The sequence below is a fragment of the Platichthys flesus genome, chromosome 5 (genome assembly GCF_949316205.1).
Source record: "Platichthys flesus chromosome 5, fPlaFle2.1, whole genome shotgun sequence".
NCBI classification, from domain to species: domain Eukaryota; kingdom Metazoa; phylum Chordata; class Actinopteri; order Pleuronectiformes; family Pleuronectidae; genus Platichthys; species Platichthys flesus.
The window spans coordinates 15,009,991-15,035,757 of NC_084949.1; the positions used below are offsets into that span (position 1 = coordinate 15,009,991).

Genomic DNA, 25,767 nt, shown 5'->3' on the forward strand with positions numbered 1-25,767 from the left:
TTTCAGATAAAGCTCTCTCTCTAAAATTAGCCTTCCGTACAGTGTAGGAGGAGGATGTGTTTTTATGATTCATGTAATTCATGTAAGTAGAAATGTGGATGTTGTTGTGAGGCCCGAGCCCGGCACCAGTAAGAAGCAGCAGCTTGACATCTGCTGTAAACAGCTTAAACATACAATGAGAGTTTGGTCGATTTCCCACAGACCTGCTGGCAGATCAGCTGATCACAGATTTCACAGCTGGCAGATCACTGGAGACCTCACCGCACAACCGTGAATTACAACAGTGACCAAATCAAGCAGTATATTAAAAATAAAATCACATTCAGCATGTTTCTCTGACATTGATCAGTAAAATCATACGAATTACTACCATAAGTATGTTTTATTAAGTGCCGCCTATTTAGCTCATCATTGTCGGCAGTGTTGCATCATGGATACAGCATCCTTACAACTATTATTCTATTTTTAGCATCACTGACGAAATAAAACTTTGTTTTTGTTGTTTAAGGTGAAAATAAAAGCTGCTTCAAGTGGCAGGGATGAAATTTAACATCTGTTTTTTCGTGTAAGTTTTGATTCCAGGTGGAGTTTATCTGCATTTGTCTAACATGGCCTGATGTAAGTCATTACAAAATTTGTAACTTGTATTTTGGAAACTGGGAGAAATTGCATTCCTGTGACAGTGAGGTTAGAGTTACGAAAATGTGTCTCTGTGAGTAAAGGAGGGACGCCTGGTTAGAGGTCTGGTTAATTGGTGCCTCGCTAAAATAAGGGTTGGGTTGTTTGGAGTTTGTATATTCTCCCTGTGTCTGTGTGTGTGTTTTCTACACTTACTACTCCAGCTTCCTCCCACAGTCCAAACACATGCAGATTGGGGTCAATTTAAATGGAAACTGAATAAATGGATGGAAATAAAGTCTTTATAGAGTCTTAATGTGAATAGCTTCCTGTCGGACCGCGTTGAGGGCACAGGGAACAAAGCTGCATGAACATAACAAAATAAATAAGTGGTAATTAAAACCAAATAGTGTGTTTAAGAAAAAATAGTGTGTTTTTTGGTCTTAAATCCACCGTGTCCTCTGCTGGCACTGATTCAATGTAGAGTCTGCTACTGGGTTTTAGAATACAAATAATACATGCTAATTTTACCCAGTTAGAATCACTTTCCTTTATTTTTTATTTTTTATATGTTATATTTAATTATTCAGCATATGTATTTTTTTGCTTTTTTTCATTGTTTCATTCTATTCTTTCGCTGCCCGTTTGACTGTTTAGCAGTTCATAATTTGCTTCTCTTATGTACACGGTGCTATATTTCTTTCAAAACTTGAAAAAAGAGAAGGGAAATTCCCTGTGTAATCTAATTCAACTGCTACTACAAATGTGGAATGTGCCATTTGCGGATTGGAAGTTATTTCGATGATATTTTCTGAATGTCTCTTTCTGTTAGTTTCTCAGTTCCTCCGTCACGCCAATTGAGCGCCTCTTCTTCCCCACAACCTGGCCTGAGGGAAGCTGTGATCAGCTCCGCAAAAACCTCAGGAGGAGGAGGATGATGAGGCTCCTAATCAGAGATGGAGAAAGAGAAGGACAGAGTCAGATAGACCGGGCAATTGGGAGTGAGAGAGAGAGAGAGAGAGAAAGAGAAGGAGTGGGAGAGAGAAGGAGAGGGAGAGAAAGCAGCCTCAGGGAAAGACCCACTGCTCTGGTGAACACGTTACACATCCAGCACAAGGCAGCCTTTACAAATCGAAGTGATGTCCAACTTAATTGATTATGGCACAGAACGAGCCACTTTATTATTATCTGATGAACGTAGATGAGGGAAGATGTGCAGTACAGTAATATGCATTTACAATATATTAAGTCCACCTTCTTTAGATTGTGTTTAACAACCTGAGATAAACATCAGCGTAAAGACGGGCTGGGCAAATGTGCAGCGCATGCATGCATGGGTGCATTAATCCATGTCCTTAAATGCCTAAGCAAGCAGCTAATGATTTCATTTGAATGGGGGTAAAACGGGATGGCAGACACAGGAAAAGAACGAGACAGAGAAAAAAGAGAGAGGGCCTCTATGAAGAAGTGTGACCAAACAGTGCGTAGGATTCCTGCTCACGCTGGCATACATATCCCTTATTAACACAGTCGTTTGTGCTCCATTTTTATTCATGACTCTAAATATACCTGAGCTCCCTCAGTGGGGGGAAAAACACTGACCCAGTGGTAGTGATGATCCCCTTTTCCTCCATTTCTCATTCTAGAGGAACACCCTGTCAAACTCCTGGCGGCTCACTTCACCGACAAAATAGGGAATATGTCCGCTGACCTTGTCCATTAACTTCCTGTCTGCCTCTGTCTCTCTGCGCTTGACCCTCAGGTGGTGTTGAAGAATGCCCACATGGCGGTGGGTTCGCTCACCATCAACGAGGAGAGGTCGGAGGTCATCGACTTCTCGGTGCCGTTCATCGAGACGGGCATCAGTGTCATGGTCTCCCGTAGCAACGGCACCGTCTCCCCCTCCGCCTTTCTCGGTGAGGAGGAACGCACCTGGTGCTCCTGGCAGACGTACAGCACACAGTCGAGAACACTCACATGCACGAGAACTCGCTAATATCACGTAGGACATGCACAGTCACAAGCAGATAATCAAGGAGTTTGCTCACAATGCTAATTTTTTGTTTATCTGCGGTAACGTGGATCCTTGCAGCACAACACATGAAAGTGTGGTCACATAGGACATCAAATCAGACTTGATTTAGATTGTTTAGTATTTAGAATTTAATATGATAATCTCTAAAAGCCCCAAAATGTATGAACATCTATATGATCTTGTCACAGTGAGATTTAAAAGTTGAAGCTCGCTGGTCATCATACAACTCAGGACTGCACAATGAAAAGCTGTTGTTTAATTCTTGTCCTTGGTAATAGTTAATATTTCATTTTTATGACGATTGGTCAGTTAATTCATCAGTTGATCGAGAGAATTCTAAACTGCAACAATTTTGATCGAACACTGAAGATCGACAAAAACCGTTAAATAATAACATGAAAAATTAACAAACAATTAATCAGGGAAGCAATGAAACATAGTGAAAATAATCTGCTGATGCAGTCAAAAAAACACATGTCATTTCCAATAAGAAAGTTTGTCAATAGTCATCACACCGTTCTCTCTGCTTCCTGCAATTTTTTAGATTAGACTCCCCTCCATAAAAAAATAAACGACAGCTGTCTTGTTTTATAAATGTATTTTTTATAAACAATCAGTGTCAGTGCTTAAGTCAGTGACAAACACACAGAGTATTCGGAGCAGGAAATGTTATGTTTGGAAAATGATCAGTAAATAGAGTGAAATAAAATCTAAAACACTAAAGCTTGAGAGTGATAGGCATTGTTCCATGATGCTGCAAGTAATACAAACTAATATAATAACATGTGTAAATGAATGGCTGTTGTTGAAAAGCAGGCACACAGTGTTTCATATCAGCTCATGCACGTGGTGTGCTGCTCTACGTATGTATGTGCATGTTTTTATTGCAGGAATTTTAAAGTCATCTCTCCATCTGATGCAAACTGTAGACTGGCATGGTTTTTATTAATAAACTGATTTATTTTAAGGGTATCAGTTTAGGGAACAATTTAACAAAATCAGCTCAAATGTAATTACAGATTGTAAAATGATGTGAAAAGTCAATAAATAAGGCACAAAATATGCCCAACATAATTATATTTCAGTGCAGATATCCTGTGTTATTACAAAGAATGTTTGGTGTTGTTTGTCACAGACGACACTGGGGTTCTGGTGCTAATCAGTGTTCAGACAGATCAAATCCATAAATGTGCGACACAGTCTGAATACAAATAATCATGTTGATACCAGGGGGTGATTTTATAACAATGTTTAATTTGGTGTAATGAACTTCCTCCCTGTCTGTATCCCCCACAACCCTCCCTCCCTCCGCCTTTCCACTTCCTCTGCCCCCTCCTCTACCCCCCCCCCCCCCTTTCCCTCTTTTAGAGCCCTTCAGTGCTGATGTGTGGGTGATGATGTTTGTGATGCTGCTGCTGGTGTCGGCCATAGCTGTGTTTGTGTTTGAGTACTTCAGCCCGGTGGGTTACAATCGCTGTCTGGCAGACGGACGAGGTGAGAGGGAACACAAATCTACACACACACACACACACACACATCTACACACTCACACACATCTACACACTCACACACACACAAAGCCCCGACCCAGTCAATCCATGCTGCATAAAGGTGACAATGAGCTACATTTTCAGTCCATCCCCTGTGCTGTAATGAAGTCGAGTCGGCACGTAGTGTTACCTCGATCGCTGCATTCAGACGGAGCCATGTGCTAAATTACTTTGACGACCTCCTCTGACTGAGAGCTGGGACTTCCTGCTCGATGACTCGGAGTCCTTATCTACATCTACGCTCACTTAAGCTCCTTCACTAATGAAAAGGATCATTGACGAGGACCAGATAGTTGATCTTAATTACTCTTACTTCGTATAGAAAAGGAATTACAATGTCTTTTGGTTTATGGTGCCATTCTCAAATGTTACACCAGTTTTACACCACCACATCAAGGTTGTGAAACCGATGAATGTACTGCAGTAGATTTATTACTTTACATTGAAAATACATGTCTGGTTTAACGGTCTTTGACCTTATGTTGAAGCCAGAGCTTTATTCCGACATAAACTTCAGATTATTTTCCAGACTTTGCCTGAAGAACACAGCAGGAGATTGAGCCGGTCAGAAGTGTTTCGACATCAGGAAAATCTCTAGAGTGCTCTAGAGAGAGGGGGCATCTTGGTTGAGCAAAGCACATATAAATCCCTTATGAATTCTGCTGCGGAAATCAAGTTTCTGTCACATTAATCAACACCAGGATTGGCCGTTATCATCAAAAGCTCTTGATTCTCGGCTTTCAACGCTGAAATCTTCTACTCCGCCTCGGCCCTCTACATGTATGACACGTATATGTCTCTTTTTTTGTTTTGATTCCAACGCATGTCAGAAACATCATCCATACTCCCACTTGCTCAAGGACAGTATCCTGCTGTATTCTAACATTGGCTCACATGGATATTATCGGGAGTTTTTACTTGGGGGCTGGCTAGACAAACTTCACAAAATGTCCAGAGCAACTAACTTGGGCAACTTAGACAACCCATCTCAAGACATCAAATATGTCTTCAGCAGGTCTTTCTAATCAACTGGCCCATCAAAATCAATGGTTCCTACTCAAATCTCTTTCTGTTTCCTTTTATCCACACACACCTCTGGTAGCAATCTCAGGATCGCATTATTCTTATGAAAATCAGTTTTATATTGTCGCTCGCAGCCTTTCACCCAAAGACCGGAGGGGATGAGAGTAACGGTGTTTGCGTTGGAATTATGTTTCCTTCCAACACTGTTTTCTGAATGTCTTCTGTCACAGCAGCGGTGTGTGGTTTAATCGCTGGGTTATGTAAGGCTGTTGTACGCCTGGTCCAGCTGTAGCATAATTGTAGCCTGCTCTGTGCCCATCTACCGCCCCCCCTCCCACCCCCCCCCCCCCTCTCTCTCTTTCTTCCCGTCTCTGAGGCTGCGCGGCTATAGTAGGTAGCCTGTCATACGTCTATAGAAGTAGGTGGAACAGAGTTAGCGTGTAACAGTGGGTTGTCACGTCGGTGGCTGCTTGAGCAGATGCGGGTTGTGCAGTGTGCCCTGCGATCTCTGGCAAAGTGAAGGATGGGAATAAAACCAAATACTGTCACCGCCATCCATCAACTACCTCCCACAACAGCGATCATGAGTAAATGCACATAAAGTGAATAAAGTAGTATCTACTGTGTGATCACTGAAGCTGTTTTCTTTCATGCTCTTCCCTCTCTCATCTTCCTTTCTTACCTCCCCGCCTCATCCCTCTGTTCTCACTTCTGTCTCCCAGAGCCCGGAGGTCCCTCCTTTACCATCGGTAAGGCCATCTGGCTGCTCTGGGGTCTGGTTTTCAACAACTCCGTCCCTGTGCAGAATCCCAAAGGCACCACCAGTAAGATCATGGTGTCGGTGTGGGCCTTCTTTGCTGTCATCTTCCTGGCCTCCTACACTGCCAACCTGGCTGCCTTCATGATCCAGGAGGAGTATGTCGACCAGGTGTCGGGCCTGTCGGACAAAAAGGTGGGAATTCGAGGCAACGTGAGGGGTTTGTGTGGCGGGGGAGCAGGTGTGAGAACGTACCTAACGTCAGACTGATTATGAGCCGCCCTCTGTGTTTGAACAAGTAGATATCGGAGTTTATGAGACTTCATTTAGAGCTAATGACTGTTTTAATGTCTGATTATTTCGTTTAATCTAACTTTAATCATACAGGGTAGCTGTTATTTTCCAGCAACATCCTGTTAAACAAAAATCCTTTGTGTGAGAATGTGCCCCACAGATAACTGAAGCTGAAACAATTAGTAAAGGCAGGGTTGGTAATTTGAATCTAAAACACTTTAAGTGCTTTATGTTGAAATCCTCGTCACGTCAAAAAGGGTTGATGGGAGGGGGTGGGAAGTATTGGTTGCAGTTTTTTCAAAGTGTAGCTTGCTCTTGTGCACTTTTCTAGGATTACCAACCCTGCTGGTATACACCGTACGTCATTTTCAAACAGAAATGCTAAAATGCCAAATATGACCTACTTCCTGCCTTTTCTTAGTTGCTACTTGTTTTTGTAAAAACTGAATATCTTCGGGATATTATAGAGAAAACTCTCACCTCGGAATTATGATTTCTATTTGTCATATTTTTCTGATTTGGTATTGAATAATCAGAACTGAAAATGATAAATTATTGTGCTCCCTTTTGTCAGCACTTATTTGCTTCTGATTTGCATGATACTTAATTTAAACTTGACACCATCAAGCTAAAGATTCACCCATGTTTTCTGTCTTTTGGGTACAACTTTAAGCATTTAGTTAATTTTGAGCTTCCAAAAGCAGAGTCCTTTGCTCCTGCTCAACAGTGCATTAAAGGATATTTGATGCGGCTCAGTGCCTCTTCCATATTAACGAGCACTCCTCTGTCATTTTCTCTGTGTGGTTTCTCTTCCGGAAAACCCCCCACCGCAGTTCCAGAATCCCAATGAATTCTCGCCGCCGTTCCGGTTTGGCACGGTGCCCAATGGGAGCACAGAGCGCAACATCCGCAACAACTACCGGGACATGCATACCTACATGACCAGTTTCCACCAGAAGAATGTAGACGAAGCGCTGTACAGTCTGAAGTCCGGGTGAGGAGGAGGAAGAGGAGGAGGAGGAGGAGGAGGAGATGGACGGGAGGATGGAGAGAGACAGATTGGGGGAGGATTTAGTGAAGAAGGGAGTTGAATGGGTCTCAGCAGGGAGAAAAGAGACAGTGTTACAGAGCTGTGAGGCCCGGCACTGATGCAATACAGAGAAAAGATGATGAGGGAATCAGGAGAGACGGAGGAAGAGTGAGCATTCTGGGGAATGTGGGTGAGCAGCTGTGGAGCGGTGTCTCTGCCTGACGCTGCTGCTCAGAATAGCAGCGTAGCCTGTGGTTGATGAGGAAACTAGCTAATATTCACTCTCTGTGTCTGAGAAAGTCAACTAATAGCATCCTTTCCCCTCTCTCTCTCTCTCTCTCTCCCTCTCTCTCTCGCTCTGTCGCTCAATGTTTTCATCAGCCCCTCTAAAGAGTTAAGGATGCAGAGCAGTGTTGTACGTCTGATGTTCGGTGAGAGTTTGAGCTGAGTGACCACAGAGGCCCAGAGCCCCGAGGCACCGTTTGAGGCTGGTTTTGTCACCAAGCTGGAGACTGTCATGTTAATTCATCTTTACACTCACTCAGGGCAGATACGGAGAGAAAGGAGTAGAACACAGTGTCCTTCACAACTGGTTTTAGCTCAGATCCTGGCACACCTTGTTACCTGGGAAATTCAATCAGACCTGAATGATAGTCGATAGGAGCTCAGTCAACTCATGGCCAAACTATGTGTTTCCTGGAGCTTTCAGCTTTCAGCCACAATCATGGCCTTTCTTAGCCAATGGAGTTGCTCAGTTGTCATGGAGATGGTTGAGGACGGAAATTCCAATACCTAAACCATCTCCCTGACAACTAAGCAACTCCATCTGCAGAGGAGGACCAATAGAAATCAAAAAATGTTACATGGATTTTTCATCTATTGTTTTGTGAAACAATAGATGATAAACAGTCAATCTATAGTTTTTAGCTGTGTGTTAAATATTGCTGCTGCTCTTTTCACTTTATTTCACAGAAAATAATAATTTTATAAATGAAGCACGTCATCTTTATTAAACCAATAACAAAGGAGAGCCAGAAATAGAATAGAAGACAATCATGTAGGCTGTGATTATATATGCAAATGTACGTCCTTTATCTTTATTTATGTTCTATTTATTTATTTTATTTATATGTATAGAGTTAGACAAGTTTATGGGAATCTCCACATTCTAAACTTCAGTTGATTTACAGAACATGTAAAAGTTTACCCAGACAAGGACATAAAGTAGCGTGATTCGAATCGTATACACATGATGACTGAATATTTACCTTGGTATAAATGGAGCTGTTCTTACTAGTCAACACAACTAACATAGCTGCCTCACACTGCTTTAAAAATATTTGAATTATCAGCACATAAAAATGAATATCAAATTACATTGTTTTTTTCAAATAGCTCAATAATAAGAAACCAGGTGAAGAAACTAATTAGGTTGATTTGTAAGTATCAATTTATTATATGCTTTTGAATGGAAAAAGCCAGTGAGTGAGGCCATGTGAAACACTTTCTTTCCGTTGTGCTCCACAGCAAACTGGATGCCTTCATCTATGACGCTGCGGTGCTGAACTACATGGCGGGCAGAGACGAGGGCTGTAAGCTGGTCACCATTGGGAGCGGCAAGGTGTTCGCCTCCACGGGCTACGGCATCGCCATCCAGAAGGACTCAGGCTGGAAGCGAGCCGTGGATCTTGCCATTCTCATGCTGTTTGGAGACGGTAAATGGGGTATAATGTTCTAACCACCTTATTAAGGGGCAGCAAAACGGATCTTCTCAATCTGTATTCAAGAATGTTTGAATCTCCGTATGAAGAAATCAGCGTTGAATCCCTGCTACAGAGTTTAAAAAAACAGTTCATTGTTAAGCAGGTCGAGAATTACAAGTGAAGTTCCACCCTCATGAGAATATCAATGTTAGAGTAATTGAAGTGGCTTTGAAGGAGCTGTGACTCAGGAGGTGGTCTGGGTGCTTCTTGTGGTGATAACCTCACAACCTGCTGCTGGAGCTCAGTGGTCGGTGAGGCCTCCAGAGTCAGGTCGGCAGATTGCAGTCCTGAATCAACACTGAGGTACCAGCCGTTCCAAAAATGTGACTGCTTTGGTTGTTGAAGTGAGAGCGTGTAAAGGCTGTTGGGCAGAGACAGGGAAAAACTGATGAAGATAGAAGCTTTGGACAAGCTGACTGGTGAAGAGAGTTTGTTGTGCCTAGATTGATAGAGTTGTTTCTTAAATGACGATTACATTTCAGGAACTTGACCCATGGACTGGTGCACTAGTCGCTAACAAGATTTGAGCGTTTTTGAGAGCTTTGTGGTAGTAGTGGGAATACAACCAGTAGTTGGAATAAGCAATTTGTTTGGCCTGTGATGATGCTGGTTGAAGTTACTGAAACTGTAAAATGTACCTGCAGTAATTGAGCTGCAGCTACGAATTATTTTCCATATGACCAATCACAGACATGGAAAAAAGTACTATCAGCAGAGCCGCACATTTCACAACCGAGGATCAAACCGTTGTCCTTCACTTTAAGGAGAGTGCAGACCGCCCAGCAGTGTAGTGTCATTTGGCTGACAGAGGGGGAGGGAGGGATGGGAGCTGACACCAGGTAAATCTGTAAACTATCTATCATTAATTCCAAATGAATGTTTAATTGCTGTGAACACGTCCGTTGGCGTGATCAATATTCCTGGTTTTGACTGGTGGAGAGTTGTGAGATGTTCTCTCCCACACCCTCAGAAGACGCAGAAATAAAAGCTGTAACGTGAAGTCAACGATTTAGAAGAGAACATAAATATTTGAAAACCTTTACCTCCTCTGCTGGTGGAGCAGCTCGGGAGTGGACCACCGTGACAGCTCATGACCAGCACATTTATCTTTGTAAAAATAATTACCTCAGCCCTGTGACACCAGCTTATCAATTCAACAACGAGATGGTGGTGTTCCTTGACTGCACCAGGGCTATATGATATCAATATTGCTCAGAGGTTGTATTCTGGGAAAGAATGAAAAAAGGACACTGTATGCACCACAGAGCATTTGTCTCAATTTGTAGGTCATTTTTTTTTTATTACAGCCCCAGCTGCTGTGTGTTTTGGGTAGTGACCGAAAAAAGCCGGCAGGGCGTGTGGCGTCACGGAGAGAGAAAGACGAGTGCAGTGATCCGTGAGCACTCGTGCATCGAGCTGCTGCCTCTATATGATGAGAGGAATGAGCCTGTTGTGGGGGTTCGGACACATGGTAAGAAAACAAAGTTGGGATTCAAGGTTCAAGCTACAGGCAAGAGTCCTGGACATTTTGGAACGACGCAGTGGAGGAACATCTCCCCTCAGATTTCAGTAACTTAGTGGGACAACAGACGTCAGCTGGACCAATACCTCTCCCTTGGCCCGGCATCTCCACTACTTTGAGGAGAGGCGGTGGACTAGTGGCAGAAACTAGGACTATGGGCAGAAAAGGTCTCTGGTACGACTCCACGGAGAAAAAACAAAAAGACGAACCTGGATTGATTTGTCCAAAAATCCAACAGGATTCTCCATACCCTGTCTATTGCCCCTGAGCAAGGCACCTTACTCCCCAAACATCTGCTCCCTGGGTGCCGTACATGGTTGCTCACTGCTCTGTGTGTCCTGCACCAGATGGGTCAAAAGCAGAGGTTAAATTTCCCTACCTGCATGAGTGTGCCTGTGCATGTCTGTGAATGTGTTTGGGACTAATAAATGCATCTTAATCTTAATCTTAATCTTATTCTAAATCTACCCCTAGATAGGAACTGCCCACTGGTAGTGTCCCCCTCCAAACGTAGCCACAAGGTAGAGGGTTAGAAAATCTTCCCCTAGGAAATGGAACACCACTCGCTACATCATCAGCAGCCAACCAACGCTATTACAGTGACAAACAATATGAACAACCGCTATCAAGCAACATTATAAAACTGACACATCTGACAACTGCAGGACAGATGGGGCAGATTCATCTGTTGATCAATACAAAGTCAGTAAGTGTGTCTACATCGACCATTTCAATGGAACGTGAGTCCATAGAACCTTCTGCCCCGCACAGAAAACATGAATTGGCTCGGGGCACAACTCTCCACCTCAAGCAGAGGTACATTGTGCTCCATTCGGTTCAACAGATGCCAGATCATATGTTGTGGAGCAATTTGAGTCACACACACATGTGTTCGTGAATGTGGCTGCATGAGTTTCTGTTCCACAGAGATCCGTTGTGTCTGTATAAATTGACCAAATGGAAGGTAAGTCTTAACGTTTTGTCACCTGCGCACATCATGTCAGACATTACATCCTTTTACTTCATGTGGACTGTTTGGCCGTCAGCACGCAGACGGTCTTCCAGGTTTAGATGTCAGACTCGTCGATGTTTGCTCGTATCCGTCACATCCAGCTCGAGTCCACATATGAACATGATGCAAGTCATATGTGCAGAGGCAGAGGGTCAGCAGCGACCGGCTAACAGGAATAGGATGTCACTATATCTGAACAGACACAGGATCAGGAGGAAAGAGGGGGGAGGTGAAAATGGCTGAAGGAAGGGATGAGGATCGTGATGTTGAAGAACAGAGGGGGAAATAAAAAGGACAGAATAAATATAATTTAAATATCAAGTGAATAGCGGTAGTGTTTCTACTGTCACCTGTTGTAAGAACCTCGGTCCAGACAGCATGTGCATTTGCTTTTGAAGTTGTGAAAAAAAAGAGGTAATGTATTGTGTATGGGGAGCGCTGGTCTGTCAGGTTAGCATTTAGCCTTATGTGTCGCCTGGCTCGTTTCCCCCACTTCTGTTTCCTCTCCCTCTGCCTTAACATAACCTTTTTCAGCCTGACTGCCGTATATCGTTGCTCCGACCTTGCGGATAAGCTGTCTCGACCACAGACATTGAGAATAGTTCAAGGAAAAATACAAATTTTTCCCTGATTGTCTCATTTGCCCAGTTGTAGGTCATAAAGAGGCAGCAACATTAAAATGAGACTATTTCATAACCAGTTAAAAACTAATTGTAGGGGCTTTTACTCCTTTGAATTTGATTCACTTTGCACATTTTAAATAACAGCGAGTCTGTATCAGGAGAGCCCATGTGCAGTTCCTGTTCTTGGTTTTGTGGGATATCTGGGATCCCTGGAGTTGAGCCAGAAACATGCGTCCAGTTTTTTACCTCCATGAGGGAAGTCATTTTTCTTCTGCGTATGTTTGTCTGTTTGTTTGTTTGTTATCAGGAATACACAAATCTACTCAACAGATATACATGACACTTTGAGGTGTGGAGATGGACCCCAGGCGGAACCCATTCAGTGCTGGATTGGATCCAGATAAACACCCTTCTAGTCGTGACTGTATTTGTTCCCTGTGTTAACATGTGTATATAACTAGAACTCCCTTGCATCACTTTAATCAATGGAAAATACATTGTTATTTTAATTGCTACTTTATTAATGACATTTTTCCCAGCAAAGGTTTGTCATAACATATCAAAGCACAGGTGAAACATTACATCACAACAATGGCTGTCTGAGACAGGATATTTCATCTTTGTCCATTGAAAAGCCGCCATTACAAAAGCTTCAACAGGAATAGTTCATCATTTTGTGAAAACACCTATTCTGTCAGTGTCATATCTTTGCGTCAGGACCTGGTGACTTGAGGTGCTTTGATTAGTTTCACTTGCCTTGCTACATAAGTACCATCAGCATTCACTCCCAGTTCAAGGATCATGGGTTCCGGTTCCAATCGACAGTGATGGAAACAAGACCACCAGGCGAACACGCAAATTGGGCAAGACAGAAAGGAGAGCGTGCCTCAGGTTTGTTGTGGGGGGTTTGTGACGTTGGACATGACGCACCGCCAGAAAAAATAGAAAGGAAAACTCAGTCAGCTTTTATAAGCACGTATACCTGTGTTTAAAAAAACCTGCGTATATACAATAAAACGTTAAACCTGTAATGCAAACACAGACAGAAATTTAATATTTAATCATTTGCATCCCAGTGATGTTGCCAGGTGTGATACCATTAAACCTGTACTCACTGTATCTGAAAACCCATTGCTACAGGCAGAGACGCTGCACGGAAGTTGAGCCAATTAATGTTACTCAGAAAATAGTTCCAGTAAAAACTAGTTCTCTGAGACAATCATTCATAGACATGTTGCGCAAGCCATGGGAAAATAAATACTCCCTTGATCTCACATAGACACACAGACGCTCAACAAAAAAAACAGACAGACCATTGCTGCAGATCAAACAAATCTCTCTGGACGTGTCCTCCTGCCTCGGTAACCCCTCCCAGGGATGTGGAACTGAGGGGGACACATTTAAGGGCGGAAACGCTCATCACGTGACCACATACACTTCCTCCCTGAGGAATGTCTGATCCCAGAAGGCAGTTGGTTTTTTTCCCCCCACAAAAAGGAAGGGTGAGGCTTGCGTAAGCAATTCTTAATGAGGATGATCCTCTGGCGGCATTTAGATAAAATAATCCAACATGACTTTTGTTGCACGTACATGAGACCTGAGCCGTTTTTGGCATCAACTCACCGTGTTATAAAATGTGTCCTCTCATTTTGTACTCACACATGCTCAGACACCCAAGGGAGAAAAGCCATCCAAGAGTGCAAGTCACCCAAACAGTTACATCAACACATCGGAGCGCTAACCTGCGTTTCTCCTTCCTCCAGGTGATATGGAGGAGTTTGAGGCCCTGTGGCTGACGGGCATCTGCCACAACGAGAAGAACGAGGTGATGAGCAGCCAGCTGGACGTGGACAACATGGCAGGGGTCTTCTACATGCTCGCGGCCGCCATGGTCCTGTCATTGCTTACCTTCATCTGCGAGCATTTGTTCTACTGGCAGTTGCGCTTCTGCTTCATGGGCGTGTGCGATGGGACGCCCGGGTTCACCTTCTCCATTAGCAGAGTGAGTGGGCTTGTGTTTTATTTTAGGTCTGACCTTTGTTCTCCTGACAGACAGATCACAGCAGTAGTTGTTTTTAAACCAACGGCTCTGGTTGAGTTGTATCAAGTCTGTCAGGGGGATACGATGACTCACCTGACTTACCTGTGGCTTTTTTATTTAGCACAGCCAGACAGTTGGAGTAGCCTGTGTAGCAGCCTGTGCCGTTTCAGAAAAACGAAAAAACAAGTTCTCAGTGTTATTGCAAGTTGACATTTCCAATTTGTTTTCATTTCATTTAAAGACCCACTTCTTCAGCTTATCACACCCCATACAACTCGTCCTTTTCCTCAAAATATGGCCTGATGTCCAAAATTTACATTAAAGTATTAAATCCATGATAATTCATGAATATTTTCCAAAAGAAAAAAACTCTTTGAAAAGATCATGTTTATAGCCCAGCATGTTGCCATACCTGGACTTTGATGACATAGCAGTAAAATTGTCCTATTAACAACCAAACAACATACATCGTTTGGATGAGTTGATAACTTTTGTGCACCAGGCTCGACAAAGCATTTCTTGCAATGGTATGATTTTATATTCTTAGAGAATATCTGAGTTTTTTCTCAGCAAATTTTGCCACTTTAATTCCTCAGAATATTAGCCCCCCCCCCCTCCTCTGGCTCTGTAATGTGAAATATGTAGGATCAATACAGAGCAGTAATCCAGCTAATCAGTGATCTCTGTTTGCAGGATTGCAGCTAACAACAAGCCTAGCAATGAAAATATAATTTAGACCAAAACTAATGAGCAGCAACATTAAGATGAGTTTGTTCCAAATTAATTAGTTCATCAGGCTTAAGTGTTTATAGATGTTACAAAAACAGATGCACAGAGTGTTGGTGAAAAGCTGGCTGTCATAAACAGGGGTGAGATGCTGTCTTCATTAAATATTTGGATATTAGCAAACATTTTCAGACAATTTTCCCTGCAGTCAATAAACCCTATTTATTCTTTCACCTCGACTCACTCTCCCAGTCGCTGTGAAATGTTGATTTCAGAACGTTACACCAACAGGTGAACACCACAGTGAGGCAAGAGGGATTCTGATGCTGTTTGACCCTCGAACAACCACCTCATTTGAAAGCATACGGACACCTTAAAGGTTCAGTGTGTAAAATGTAGTGACATCTAGTGGTGAAGTTGTATGTTGCAGCTGAATACCCCTCACCTCAACCTCCCCTAACAAACGTGACAGAGAACCTGTGGTTCAGTTGTCTTAGAAACTTAAAAAGTGGTTAGTATGTCCAGATAAGAAAACTTGAAAAAACATGGAGGCCTCCTTAGAGGGGACCCGCTCCCGATGTATATATTAAGTATTTCAATATAAAGGGCCAATTCTAGGGTAAAGAAAACAATCATTCGTACAATTTAGTTGCAATTCACTAGTGAAAACATCAATATGATTATTTTATACTCAATTACTGCCAATAGATCCCTTCCACCTAAACCTTCCACTGAACCTTTGTTCCTCTTGCTCACGCTGCTTCTGTGTGCATGTGAAATGACTGCTCTTGGATTTTTTTTCCCTGTGCTCACCCTGCATAGTCGAAATCCGAGAGCAGACGTTTCCTGATCACTAAGGTGGCATTTGCACTGGCAGATGAGCACAAGAAATCTGTCCAAGCAACAAAATACCTTAGTGCAAGTGAGAACAAGCAGAGCAAATTCAAGCACAAGCAGCAGCTATTTGAGCGTAAGCATACATTTTGAATGCAAGTGTAAGATTTTAAGTAAAAGCATGAAAAAATCGGAACTAAAGAAGTCCTGCTCTCTAAGTGAAAGACCACGCTCTTGAATAAAAATTGGGGAAGAAATGAATCGTTTAACTGCTGGCCTCAGTTGAGCCTCAGTCCCTGACACGAAAACTCATTATCTTTCTAAAATCCACTATTCATCTGCTTAATGCTGCTGAAATAAAAGCTGTTTACTATGCTGCCCATTCTCGAGCGGTGACCTGAAGGTGTGCCGGTGGATGTTGCAGAGCGTGTCTCCACTTAGTTACAACTCCGCTCAGATGGGTCACTTAACAAGGTGTCTTTGTGTTATTGATGCAGACTGCTTGGGGTCCTTGTGTGTTAAGGCTGAAGGTGTTATTAAATGTGCCACCATTTTACACCTGCTAAAACAAACCACGCACAATTTAAAAGATCCAACCTTGAGCACTTCAGAAACACTTCTTGTCTTTTTTCCTTTTTCTTATTTTTTACTTCTGAAGCCCTAATATTTATTTATAAATATATTTGTATTGTTCTACCTTTTAGCAGCATGGCAGGGAAAAGAACAGAGCAGGGATCAGTGACAACAGGCAAACATGATGTTGATAAATTCAGACATGGCATGAAAAGGAGGAGCTGGGGTGGAGGCGGGTAAGCCGGTTGCAGAGGCAGCAGGACAGGTAGGCAGCTAAAGCAGCTTTAACAGAGAACCCTATATTAGATCTGCCATATGAATGCACAGAAAGGAAACAAGCTGAGCCGTCCGAGGTGAGATCTGCTGCTATCAGCTGATATTTTGAGATAGTGGACTCATCTCGACTTCATGGACTGCCCAAACCAATCCTATGCTCGATACAACAAGCCGAGTGGTTCAGTCTGTTATCTTGTTGTTGACATATCAACTGAGTCCATTTCTCCCATTTGTCTAGGCATTGTTCCTCTGGAGCTCTGGTTATATGTGTTAGCTGATCCACATCTTGAATTACATTCACAGTTTTAAGTCACTGTTTTGGTGGTTCTGCCTTGTACAGCATGTTCTAGACTGTACTAGACCTTTTTTTACAAATATCATAAAATATCAGACTTTTCTTAACATATCTCCTGTGATATTACTAGAGTACAGAACCTTACTTGATCTTTTGAGTGTTTCATGGGTATTTTAAAAGGAGATGACTGAATTAGGGTGTTAGACGACTCTTTTATCGTATCTCTTCGTATTCTAAGGTCTAGTAGAAGGACAGGTTGGTTGGATACAGTTTTATAATATACCAGAAAGCCTTAATGTTTGCAGCTTTGGCCACAAGCAATCCTCTGTTGAAATTCTCTTCGTAGTTTTGTAATGTCTTCGACATCTAATTTATTATTTCATTATCTAACATTTAATTTCTCCTGCAGTTTTAATTTTACTTTTAGAAAACAGGCGCAGTGATCCGATACACGTGTTTCTTCAATTTCACACTCTCTCACTCTGTTCGGGTCCTTATAATTCATGCATATATTCAATTCTAGCACAGCTTTTATTGGCTGCTGAATAGTGAGTAAAAGGTCTATTTTGAGCGATGTAGTTCTATTCCAAATTTAACCAACACCGACCCACGTATTCATTTTCCATCAATACACAGGTATTTGATCAAGCAGAGATTTAAAAATGTATTTTAGATGGAGCATAAAAAGGAAAAAGTGTCTTCCTTCTTTCTCCCTGCCTTTCTTATTTTCGTCCGTTCCTTCCTTCCTTTCTAACATTCCATTTTAATTACCATATATAAATCGAATGACTATAATTATTCCCTTATCTGATCAGACACATCTTATAAAATGAGACATAATCTCGTGCTCTGTCTTTTTTCATCTCTGTCATTTCTTTCTGAACCATTTTAATTTCTTCAGTTACTCCGGTTTTAACTTTGCAGACTTTCTGTGAACTCAATAAGCCTTTCTCTCATGCTGGGCTCCATTGTCTGTCGTGTTGGTCTGCATCACAGCATCGTCTCATTCAACTGCTTCTACACGGCCGTCACGGTACTCGCCTTTGTTGTCTTCGTCATCTTGATTTTGCATTTATTCATATCCCCGCCTGCTTCATCTACTCTCCTGTATTCTCCTTCAGAAGTGTTGTTATTGGCCTGTATTCCTTGTGTCTCTTCATCATCTTGCTTGCATAGTCATTTTCAAAAATGAAGTTGCTTCCCATTGAGCTCAATCCTCCGCTGCCATGCTTTCTTCAGATCTACTCCATCAGGTTGGAGGAGTTTTTAAACTCCACTCACTCAGTGACTGATCTACCCTTCTTCATAAATTCAGAGGATATTTCTCAAAGAGCAGTTCTCAAGCTCAACTGTCTTTTCCTGCATCTCAGTTTTTCTGTTTCACCTCTGTCAGCAGTATGTCTCTCATCTCAAAGCAGCCGTTCTTGGTCTGCTACCTGCATCTTAGCCTCCGTGATACTTGAGTTTTGTCTCTGCAACAGAACTTAAATATTTAAACGTAATCAAGTCCTCTTTCATAGGTTTCTTGATATTGAAAAGTAGCATCGAGCAGATCATTCACCAAAATCCCACCTCATATTATCTTTAGCCTTTAGTCTTTTAGCCCTATAAGAGAACGTCAGGCCCTCGATCAGTGCATGTTGAGACGCTGTGTTATACCTTCTCATGAGTTGCTATCTTCCTTTCTTCACTTCTCTTGTCCTCATCTGCATTTTTCCTATTTTCTTTCTTGTCAGTCTTGAAAGTCTTTCAATTTCCCTCCTCTAGCTGATTTGACCGCTGTTTTCTATTAAAAGGTGGAACAGACTCGCAGAGTTCATCTTGATGTCATGCCATCAGAAGCTCAAACTGTAATTTATTTATGCAAAGCATTGTACAAGATCAACTCTAAGCTATAATGTGCTGAATTCTACTTGTTGAATTACAAGATTCATCTCAAGTGCAGGCATGTTTCAAGTGTGGTGCGATTACTGAAGAGTGGTCCTACAGTCAGACATCTTTACACATTGCCACGCCTGGTTGAACACTCAAGTTGTAGTGCAAGAAAGAAAAAAATGATCCAGATAGTACACAGTATACAGAAAGTGGATAGACAAGTGATGGCAATAAAGAAGACATAATGAGATACACATGAGAAGGAAGAGTTGAGTTATGATAAAAAATAAACCAGTAGCAGGACAAAGGCAGAGTAGAGAAGAATAGACACAGCGGTGTGCCAAAGACCTCTGTTCTATTGCCTTTCACTGGAGCCGATGTAGCCATAGATGTGGAGAGATAGACAGACAATCCCATTGTAGTGGCTGCTGCTCACCTGAGCTGGAGATAAAAACCGACACAGGGAGAAAAAAGCGGGATAAAAGAGGAGAGGGTTGATATTCAGATCCCAGACTGCAGCTCGGCACTGGGGAATGTGACTAAGAGACGGACAGAAACGGCTTCTGACAAGTTGACACCTTTTGAGAAACGTTGGCCCGCTCGCCGGCTGGTGGGTAGTGTGTCCTCGACCTTTCGGGTTTGGCTGTCGCCTCGACCGCAGATTTCCTCAGCGCCCATTCAAACACACTTGATTGACCTCACTCGCAAGGGCCTTCCCTCGTCGCTTGAGAATCCCGCTGTTGTCAACCAACAGCAACAAACACACACACATGTATTAATGGATAATGACATTTTCATGTATATTAATGTTTGTGTCTAACAAATTGTAACGCACTTTTCACAAGTGATCCATGCCCTTGACAGTGTTTTTTTTATGAAATAAGGCTCCAATCTCAGCTGAATTTACATGACATTGATTCAGCCTATTGATTGGTGGTTAAATCCATGAGTTAACTACCATCCCTGTGTTATCAACACAGACTTTGATGTCCTTATGCCCCTCCTCGCTCTCTGTGTGCTGAGCAGCAGCAATGAGGCTCCATGTTGTTCCCCAGAGGAAAAACATTCATGCCCCTATTACTTTTAATTGTATGCAAACAAAGAGTCTGGTCAGCGAGAACATGGCAATGCATTAACCTCTCTCTCTCTGTCTATGTTTGTCTCTCCTGTTCTCTATCTATCTATCTCTCTTTCTCGGTCTGTTTATGAGTCTGTTGTTTGACTTTGTGTCTCTCACATTAACTCCCCTCTGGTTCTTGACTCTTTACTGCTGCCACACATTTTACTTGTTGTCTTACTCAAGCTTCATACTGCAACTCTCACTTTTCGTCTATCTTCCTCCCATGGCCTGTCTCACCCTCTCTTTCTCTCTCTCTACCTCCCTTTTCTTCAAATTTTTTGCACTCCAGGGTATCTACAGCTGCATCCACGGGGTACAAATCGAGGAAAACAAGTCATCCATAGACTCACCTTCGGCCACCATGAAGAAGAACATGAACAACACCCACTCCAACATCCTGCGGTTGCTCCGCACTGCAAAGGACATGACCGCTGTCCCGGGCATTAACGGCTCTCCGCATGCCGCCCTGGAGTACAGCCACAGTGGTCGTGAGCCAACTCTCTATGATATCCAGGAGCACCGGCGCAGCCTGGTGGGTCACCCTGTAGACTGCAAGACAGCGCCGCCTTACAAGCCAGAGGACAACATGTTCAGTGACTACATCAGCGAGGTGGAGAGGACTTTTGGCAACTTGCCCCTGAAGGACAGCAACCTGTACCAGGACCATTACCTGCACCACCACCCGGCCTCGGCTCTGGGTATGTCCGGCCCCCCGCCTAATAGGCCGCGTAGTTTAGGCAGCGCTAGCTCGTTGGATGGGGGCATGTTTGATTGCGACAGTTTAGGGGGAGGGGTAGCACCTATCTTTACCACCCAGCCCCGGTCCTCCATGACTCACAGGAATACAAATAAATTTGACCTGATCGCTGGCCACACCCCTGCGGATTCCAGCCAGGTTGGGTTCACAGGGAGCAATGTATACGGCAGGTTTTCTTTCAAAGGAGGCGCATCCAGCACAGGGCTCATCGGGGGTCATGAAAGGTACTGTGGTGGGGGTGGAGCAGGCTCAGGGGGTGACGATGGGAACATTCGCTCTGACACATCGGATATCTCCACGCACACGGTCACCTACGGCAACCTGGAGGGCAACAACAAGCGGCGTAAGCAGTACAGGGACAGCCTGAAAAAGAGGCCAGCTTCGGCCAAGTGCAGACGGGAGCAGGACGAGATAGAACTGAGCGCCTACAGGAGGAGACCCCACCACCACACCGTCCACCACCACTTCCCTCACGGTCCCCTGGCACACCGCACGGTCTCACCTCCCCTGGAGCGGAAGAGGGGCGGAGGAGGGGGTAATTCTTCACCTTACGTATTCCGTAAAGAGAAAGAGAACCTGAGGGAATTCTATGCGGACCAGTTCCGCTCCAAGGAGGGCAAGGCCAAGTGGGAGCAAGAGGGAGGAAGTGGAGGAAGCGGTGTGGGCGGCGGTAGTGGTGGAGGTATCTGTAAAAGCTTAGTGCCTGTGGAAGACTTCCTCAAAGGTAAAGGCAAGAAGGTGGAGTGTAAAAGTGGAGTGGGCTCAGTGGCGACAGGACAGCAGGGCCACACCTGCTGGGAGAAGGGGATATCTGGTGTTGGAGGGGGGGGCATAGCAGGGGGTGACTGGGACTGTCGTAACTGCCACAGTGTATGTCACCAGGGTGGTGGTGTCGGAGGAGGCGGCACGTGCCAAGCTAGCGCAGTTGGGGGGAGTAGCAGTCGCCCCAGCTCAGCTACCAGCAAACGCGGTGACTCCTGTAAGGTCCAGCCGAGCAACCTTTACAACATCAGTGAGGATAACATGGTGTTCCCTGGAGAGAAGAGTAGAGCGGGACCCAGCCAAACTCAGGCACAGCGCAGGAAGCTAGGGCCGGGTGGGAGGGTGTTACGAAGGCAACACTCATATGACACAGTCGTTGACCTTCAGAGGGAGGGGGCAGGCCGCATGGGAGGGGCTGGTGGGGGTAGTGGGGGACAGTTTCCCCAGCCCCGAAGTGTGAGCTTAAAAGACAAAGACCGCTTCATGGAGGGCCCCAGCCCTTATGCCCACATGTTTGAGAGGTACTCTGGTGACAGGGAGTCTCCCATGTTTGGAGGAATTGGTGGGGATAGGGCGAAGGGAGGCTCCTCATTCAGTCTGTTCCGTGGAAGCGAAGGTGGGTTGCATCGGCGGTCGGTGGGGGAGAGAGACCAAAGGGACAGAGATAGAGCTATGATGGGAGGTGGGGGCTGTGGTGGTGGTGGTGGTGGTGGTAGCAGAGGGGCTGGGACTTACTCCTTGTCTAAATCTCTCTACCCAGATAAGGTGAACCAGAACCCCTTCATCCCAACCTTCGGCGATGACCAGTGTCTATTACACGGCGGCAAACCGTACTACGTCAAAAAGCCACAGACGCAGCCACAGCAGCAGCAGCAGCAACTTCTCAACAACAGCCGAGGAGGAGCAGGGGACTTCCGCGGCTCCATGGGAGCAGGGGACTTCCATGGCTCCATGGGAGCAGGGGACTTCCACGGCTCCATGGGAGCGGCTTCCTATTTGCCTGCATCCGCCACAGCTGGGGTGATGTCCAATGTGGCCCCCAGGTTCCCCAAAGAGCTGTGTCTGAGCGGGGTGGGAGGGCCAATTGGGAACCACCACGGGGCCAGCAAAATACTGCCTGCGGGCCGGGACACATTAGGTTTGGGGCCGGGACAGAGAAGCTTCAATGGTGCCAGCAATGGACACGTTTATGAAAAGCTCTCCAGCATTGAGTCAGACGTCTGAGGGAAAAGACCAAGGAAGAAAGAGAGAGAGAAAGAAGACGAAGCGGGTGAGGGAAAAGGAGGAGGATGGAGAGAAACATACAAAAGCGAAAAAAATGAAACAGCTCAGGCGGATGACCTCTCTGTGTGAAGAGAAGGAGGAGACACGATACTGTGTGTTGTTGTCACTCCCCTAACCGGAAAGAATTTGGACGATGCACAGAGGCCACTACAGGCTAAGATGTCGTGAAGTCCGCCTGGAGACAAGTTTTTAATGGGAAGAGAAGATTCTGGTGGTGCTACGACGCTCAGAGAAAGATAGGGGTGGAGGGAGGGGAAAAACAGGAAATAGAATTTTCAGTCTCTTCACATGCTCATCATCTTTCCCTCCCTCCTGCGGTTCCTTAACACAAACAGAAATACAATCATGAATGAGAAATCAACGCTTCTGTTGAAGTAACAGGGTAAACTAATAATAATTGTATTGATAATGTTGATAATATTATTGAATATTATTCTAGTGTTTACTGATGATTGGTTTGGATTGTTTTTAAGTTTAATTCATTTATTTAAATGGTTCATGTTACATATTTGTACGATGTTGATTCTTTCTTAGCTTTCCAACAGTACAGGACACTGGTCAGTACAGATCTTTTTGAGGTTCCTGTAAATTGGACTATTTTGGATTCTTTGCTATTTATTCTTCATGTTTGATCTTTTTTTTTCAACTTTTCTTATTTTTGAGTGCTGTGACGTGTATGTAAAAGGCATGACTCGCTGAGTACATTCAATGTACTTTTGATTTTTTTTCCAAAGCAGGTTTTTCTTTCAGCTGCAGAAACAACATCATCATACTGATTTGCCATTTGCTCTCATTTTTCTGCTTGGCAGTAGCAAATGGGTCTCGCATTTTGAGCTGGATGTGCCTTAAAGGATCAATTCTGATTTTCTACACTTAAGATCTCGTCTGTTGGTTCGGCAGATCCACTTACAAACAATTAGTCAATTGGTTTGAGTGAAGAGATAACTGAAACAATCTGAGATGAGAGTAGAGCTTCACGAGTGTCATTTATCATGCTGTTCCAGATGTTACAAGGAAGTAAAACACAGACTGTTGCAGTCGAGGAAGTTTCATTTCCTACATTGACCCCCAACTGTAAAGTTAACAACAGCAGGATTACAAGGGTTAAAACCACAGTGCCATAATAAATAAACATTCCTGTTCCCCCCCAAAAAAAGTCAGGTATGACAGAGCCTGCTGCTGTATGTGAGGAAATTATGCTTTAGAATTCAAATGTAAACGCTTCTTCTTCTTCTTGTACTATTAACTCCAGATTATCTAATCGCAAGACAATTTCCTTTAAACCATTTACGATTCAACTTCAACAAGCTTTATCACTCCTCACCTCATCAGAGCAGATGATCCAGGACCCGAGTATCCATTAAATACAAGCACATCATATTTCATGTTTTCAACGGGCCTCACTCTATTGACCGTGTGCTGTTCAGGACCTGGACATCTAAGGGACCACACCAGCACACAGCCCTGAATCATCATATCATCGTGTCGTCTTGCAATTCATCACAATTTATTGAACTCCCCTTTACTGTGCGTTGTGTCATTTCTTTATTCTCTTTACAAAAAGAAATGTGTTCTCACCATACAGCTGCCGAGTAGTGTCCCTCTGCAAAGGAGCAGTGCACCAATTTGGGAATAAGCTTATGAGCTGTTCTATCTGTGAAATGATCTCTGTAAACAGATTCTGCATGTGAATAAAGAATCTGCAGGTGAGGGACAGGATGTTGGGGCCTTAAAGCCTTCTGGTGTCTGTTTCTAGTTTGACCAATCACGTTTGAGCAGCTAACGGCTGTTTAAGTCATATGCATTCATCCGCAGAAAGATGTTAATAGAGACTAGCCATTAACAATCTGCTCCTAAAACACCATTTAATGTAGGGACATGTAAGTGTGTTAATCATCTCATCTGACTCTCAGCACGAAAATGAATAAGCGTAATTCTCAATGTGTAAAGCTTTTTAAATTTCCCAATAAAAGAGCTGGCTTATTCAGTCGGCATTTGTCCCGACATGTTGCTCAAATCCACATTTTCAGCAAACAGAACACACAGAAACATCCTCTCTGCACTGTGACCTTGATTTCTGCCTCCAGTCGACAACAATCTGCTCAACATGCTGAGATTTTGATGAAGGAAAGAATTTGCCCTCAAGTCCAAGGGCCTGTGGATTCATGTGTCGACTGCAGACGGTGAAGAAGAGGAATAAATAGGAAGTGAATTGCCTCCATAAAGCAGGTGGTGGGTTTTCTAAAAAGCCTTGTTTGTTGGCGCAGGGCTCGTGGTTGAACTTTGATCAGTAGGCAGCTCCCAAATCCTCAACGTCACATCTCTGCTCGAGCACATCACACAGACAAAGAGACACCATTGTCAGTTGAAATTTAAGACAACGATTCTCCATTTTTCAGTTATTTATTGTCACTTAAACTTGACTTTAAATCGTCTTTGCTAAACCAAATTTTTAATACCTAAGCACAATCTGACAGACTGGATCCGACATGAAGTTTGTCGTACATCCCAGTCGAAACTTCAGTAGACTTTCCTTCTCTTGGTTGACAAGTCAGTATGTATGATACTAAGGGTTTTGTAAGGACTTGCATGTATACTCTTAGTTCTTATTTCTTTCTTTCTGTTTTTTAAATCTTAACTTTTAGCCTTTTAACGGGGCGCTTTTCAACGATATTTGGAGTTTTATCAATTTCGTCGGTACTGATGATCCATGTGGTTCTGTAAGTGTGCGTGCCTGTTTGTGCAAGAGAAGACGCAAATCTTTCACAGTCAAAACTTTTGGTTATACTCCAATAAATATGGCAAAATTGAATTTGAAAAATGTCGCTAGGATAGAAAACATTTTTATTGTTAGTGATATACAAAGATGGCTTTTCCTTGATAGTTTGTGTAAATGCTTTTTTAACAAGGTTGAGGTCTTATTACATTCATGTCACTGAAGAAGCCTTTTTTTCATTTCTACTTTTTCTTGTTTTTATCCTTTGAATATATCTCCTT

The 25,767-nt window shown here is 43.5% G+C and overlaps 1 protein-coding gene across 1 annotated transcript in view; it reads left to right on the forward strand.

Annotated features, from left to right (window-relative positions):
• grin2bb (glutamate receptor, ionotropic, N-methyl D-aspartate 2B, genome duplicate b) overlaps positions 1-24,543 on the forward strand; it is a 75,694-nt gene extending 51,151 nt beyond the window's left edge. The window contains exons 8-14 of the mRNA XM_062388872.1: positions 2,381-2,534; positions 4,022-4,147; positions 5,949-6,178; positions 7,111-7,271; positions 8,835-9,022; positions 13,991-14,229; positions 20,257-24,543. Coding sequence (XP_062244856.1) covers positions 2,381-2,534; positions 4,022-4,147; positions 5,949-6,178; positions 7,111-7,271; positions 8,835-9,022; positions 13,991-14,229; positions 20,257-22,710 — 3,552 coding nt within the window. The 3' untranslated portion in view covers positions 22,711-24,543. The remainder of the gene's footprint in view (positions 1-2,380; positions 2,535-4,021; positions 4,148-5,948; positions 6,179-7,110; positions 7,272-8,834; positions 9,023-13,990; positions 14,230-20,256) is intronic.
• Positions 24,544-25,767: the final 1,224 nt, after the last annotated feature.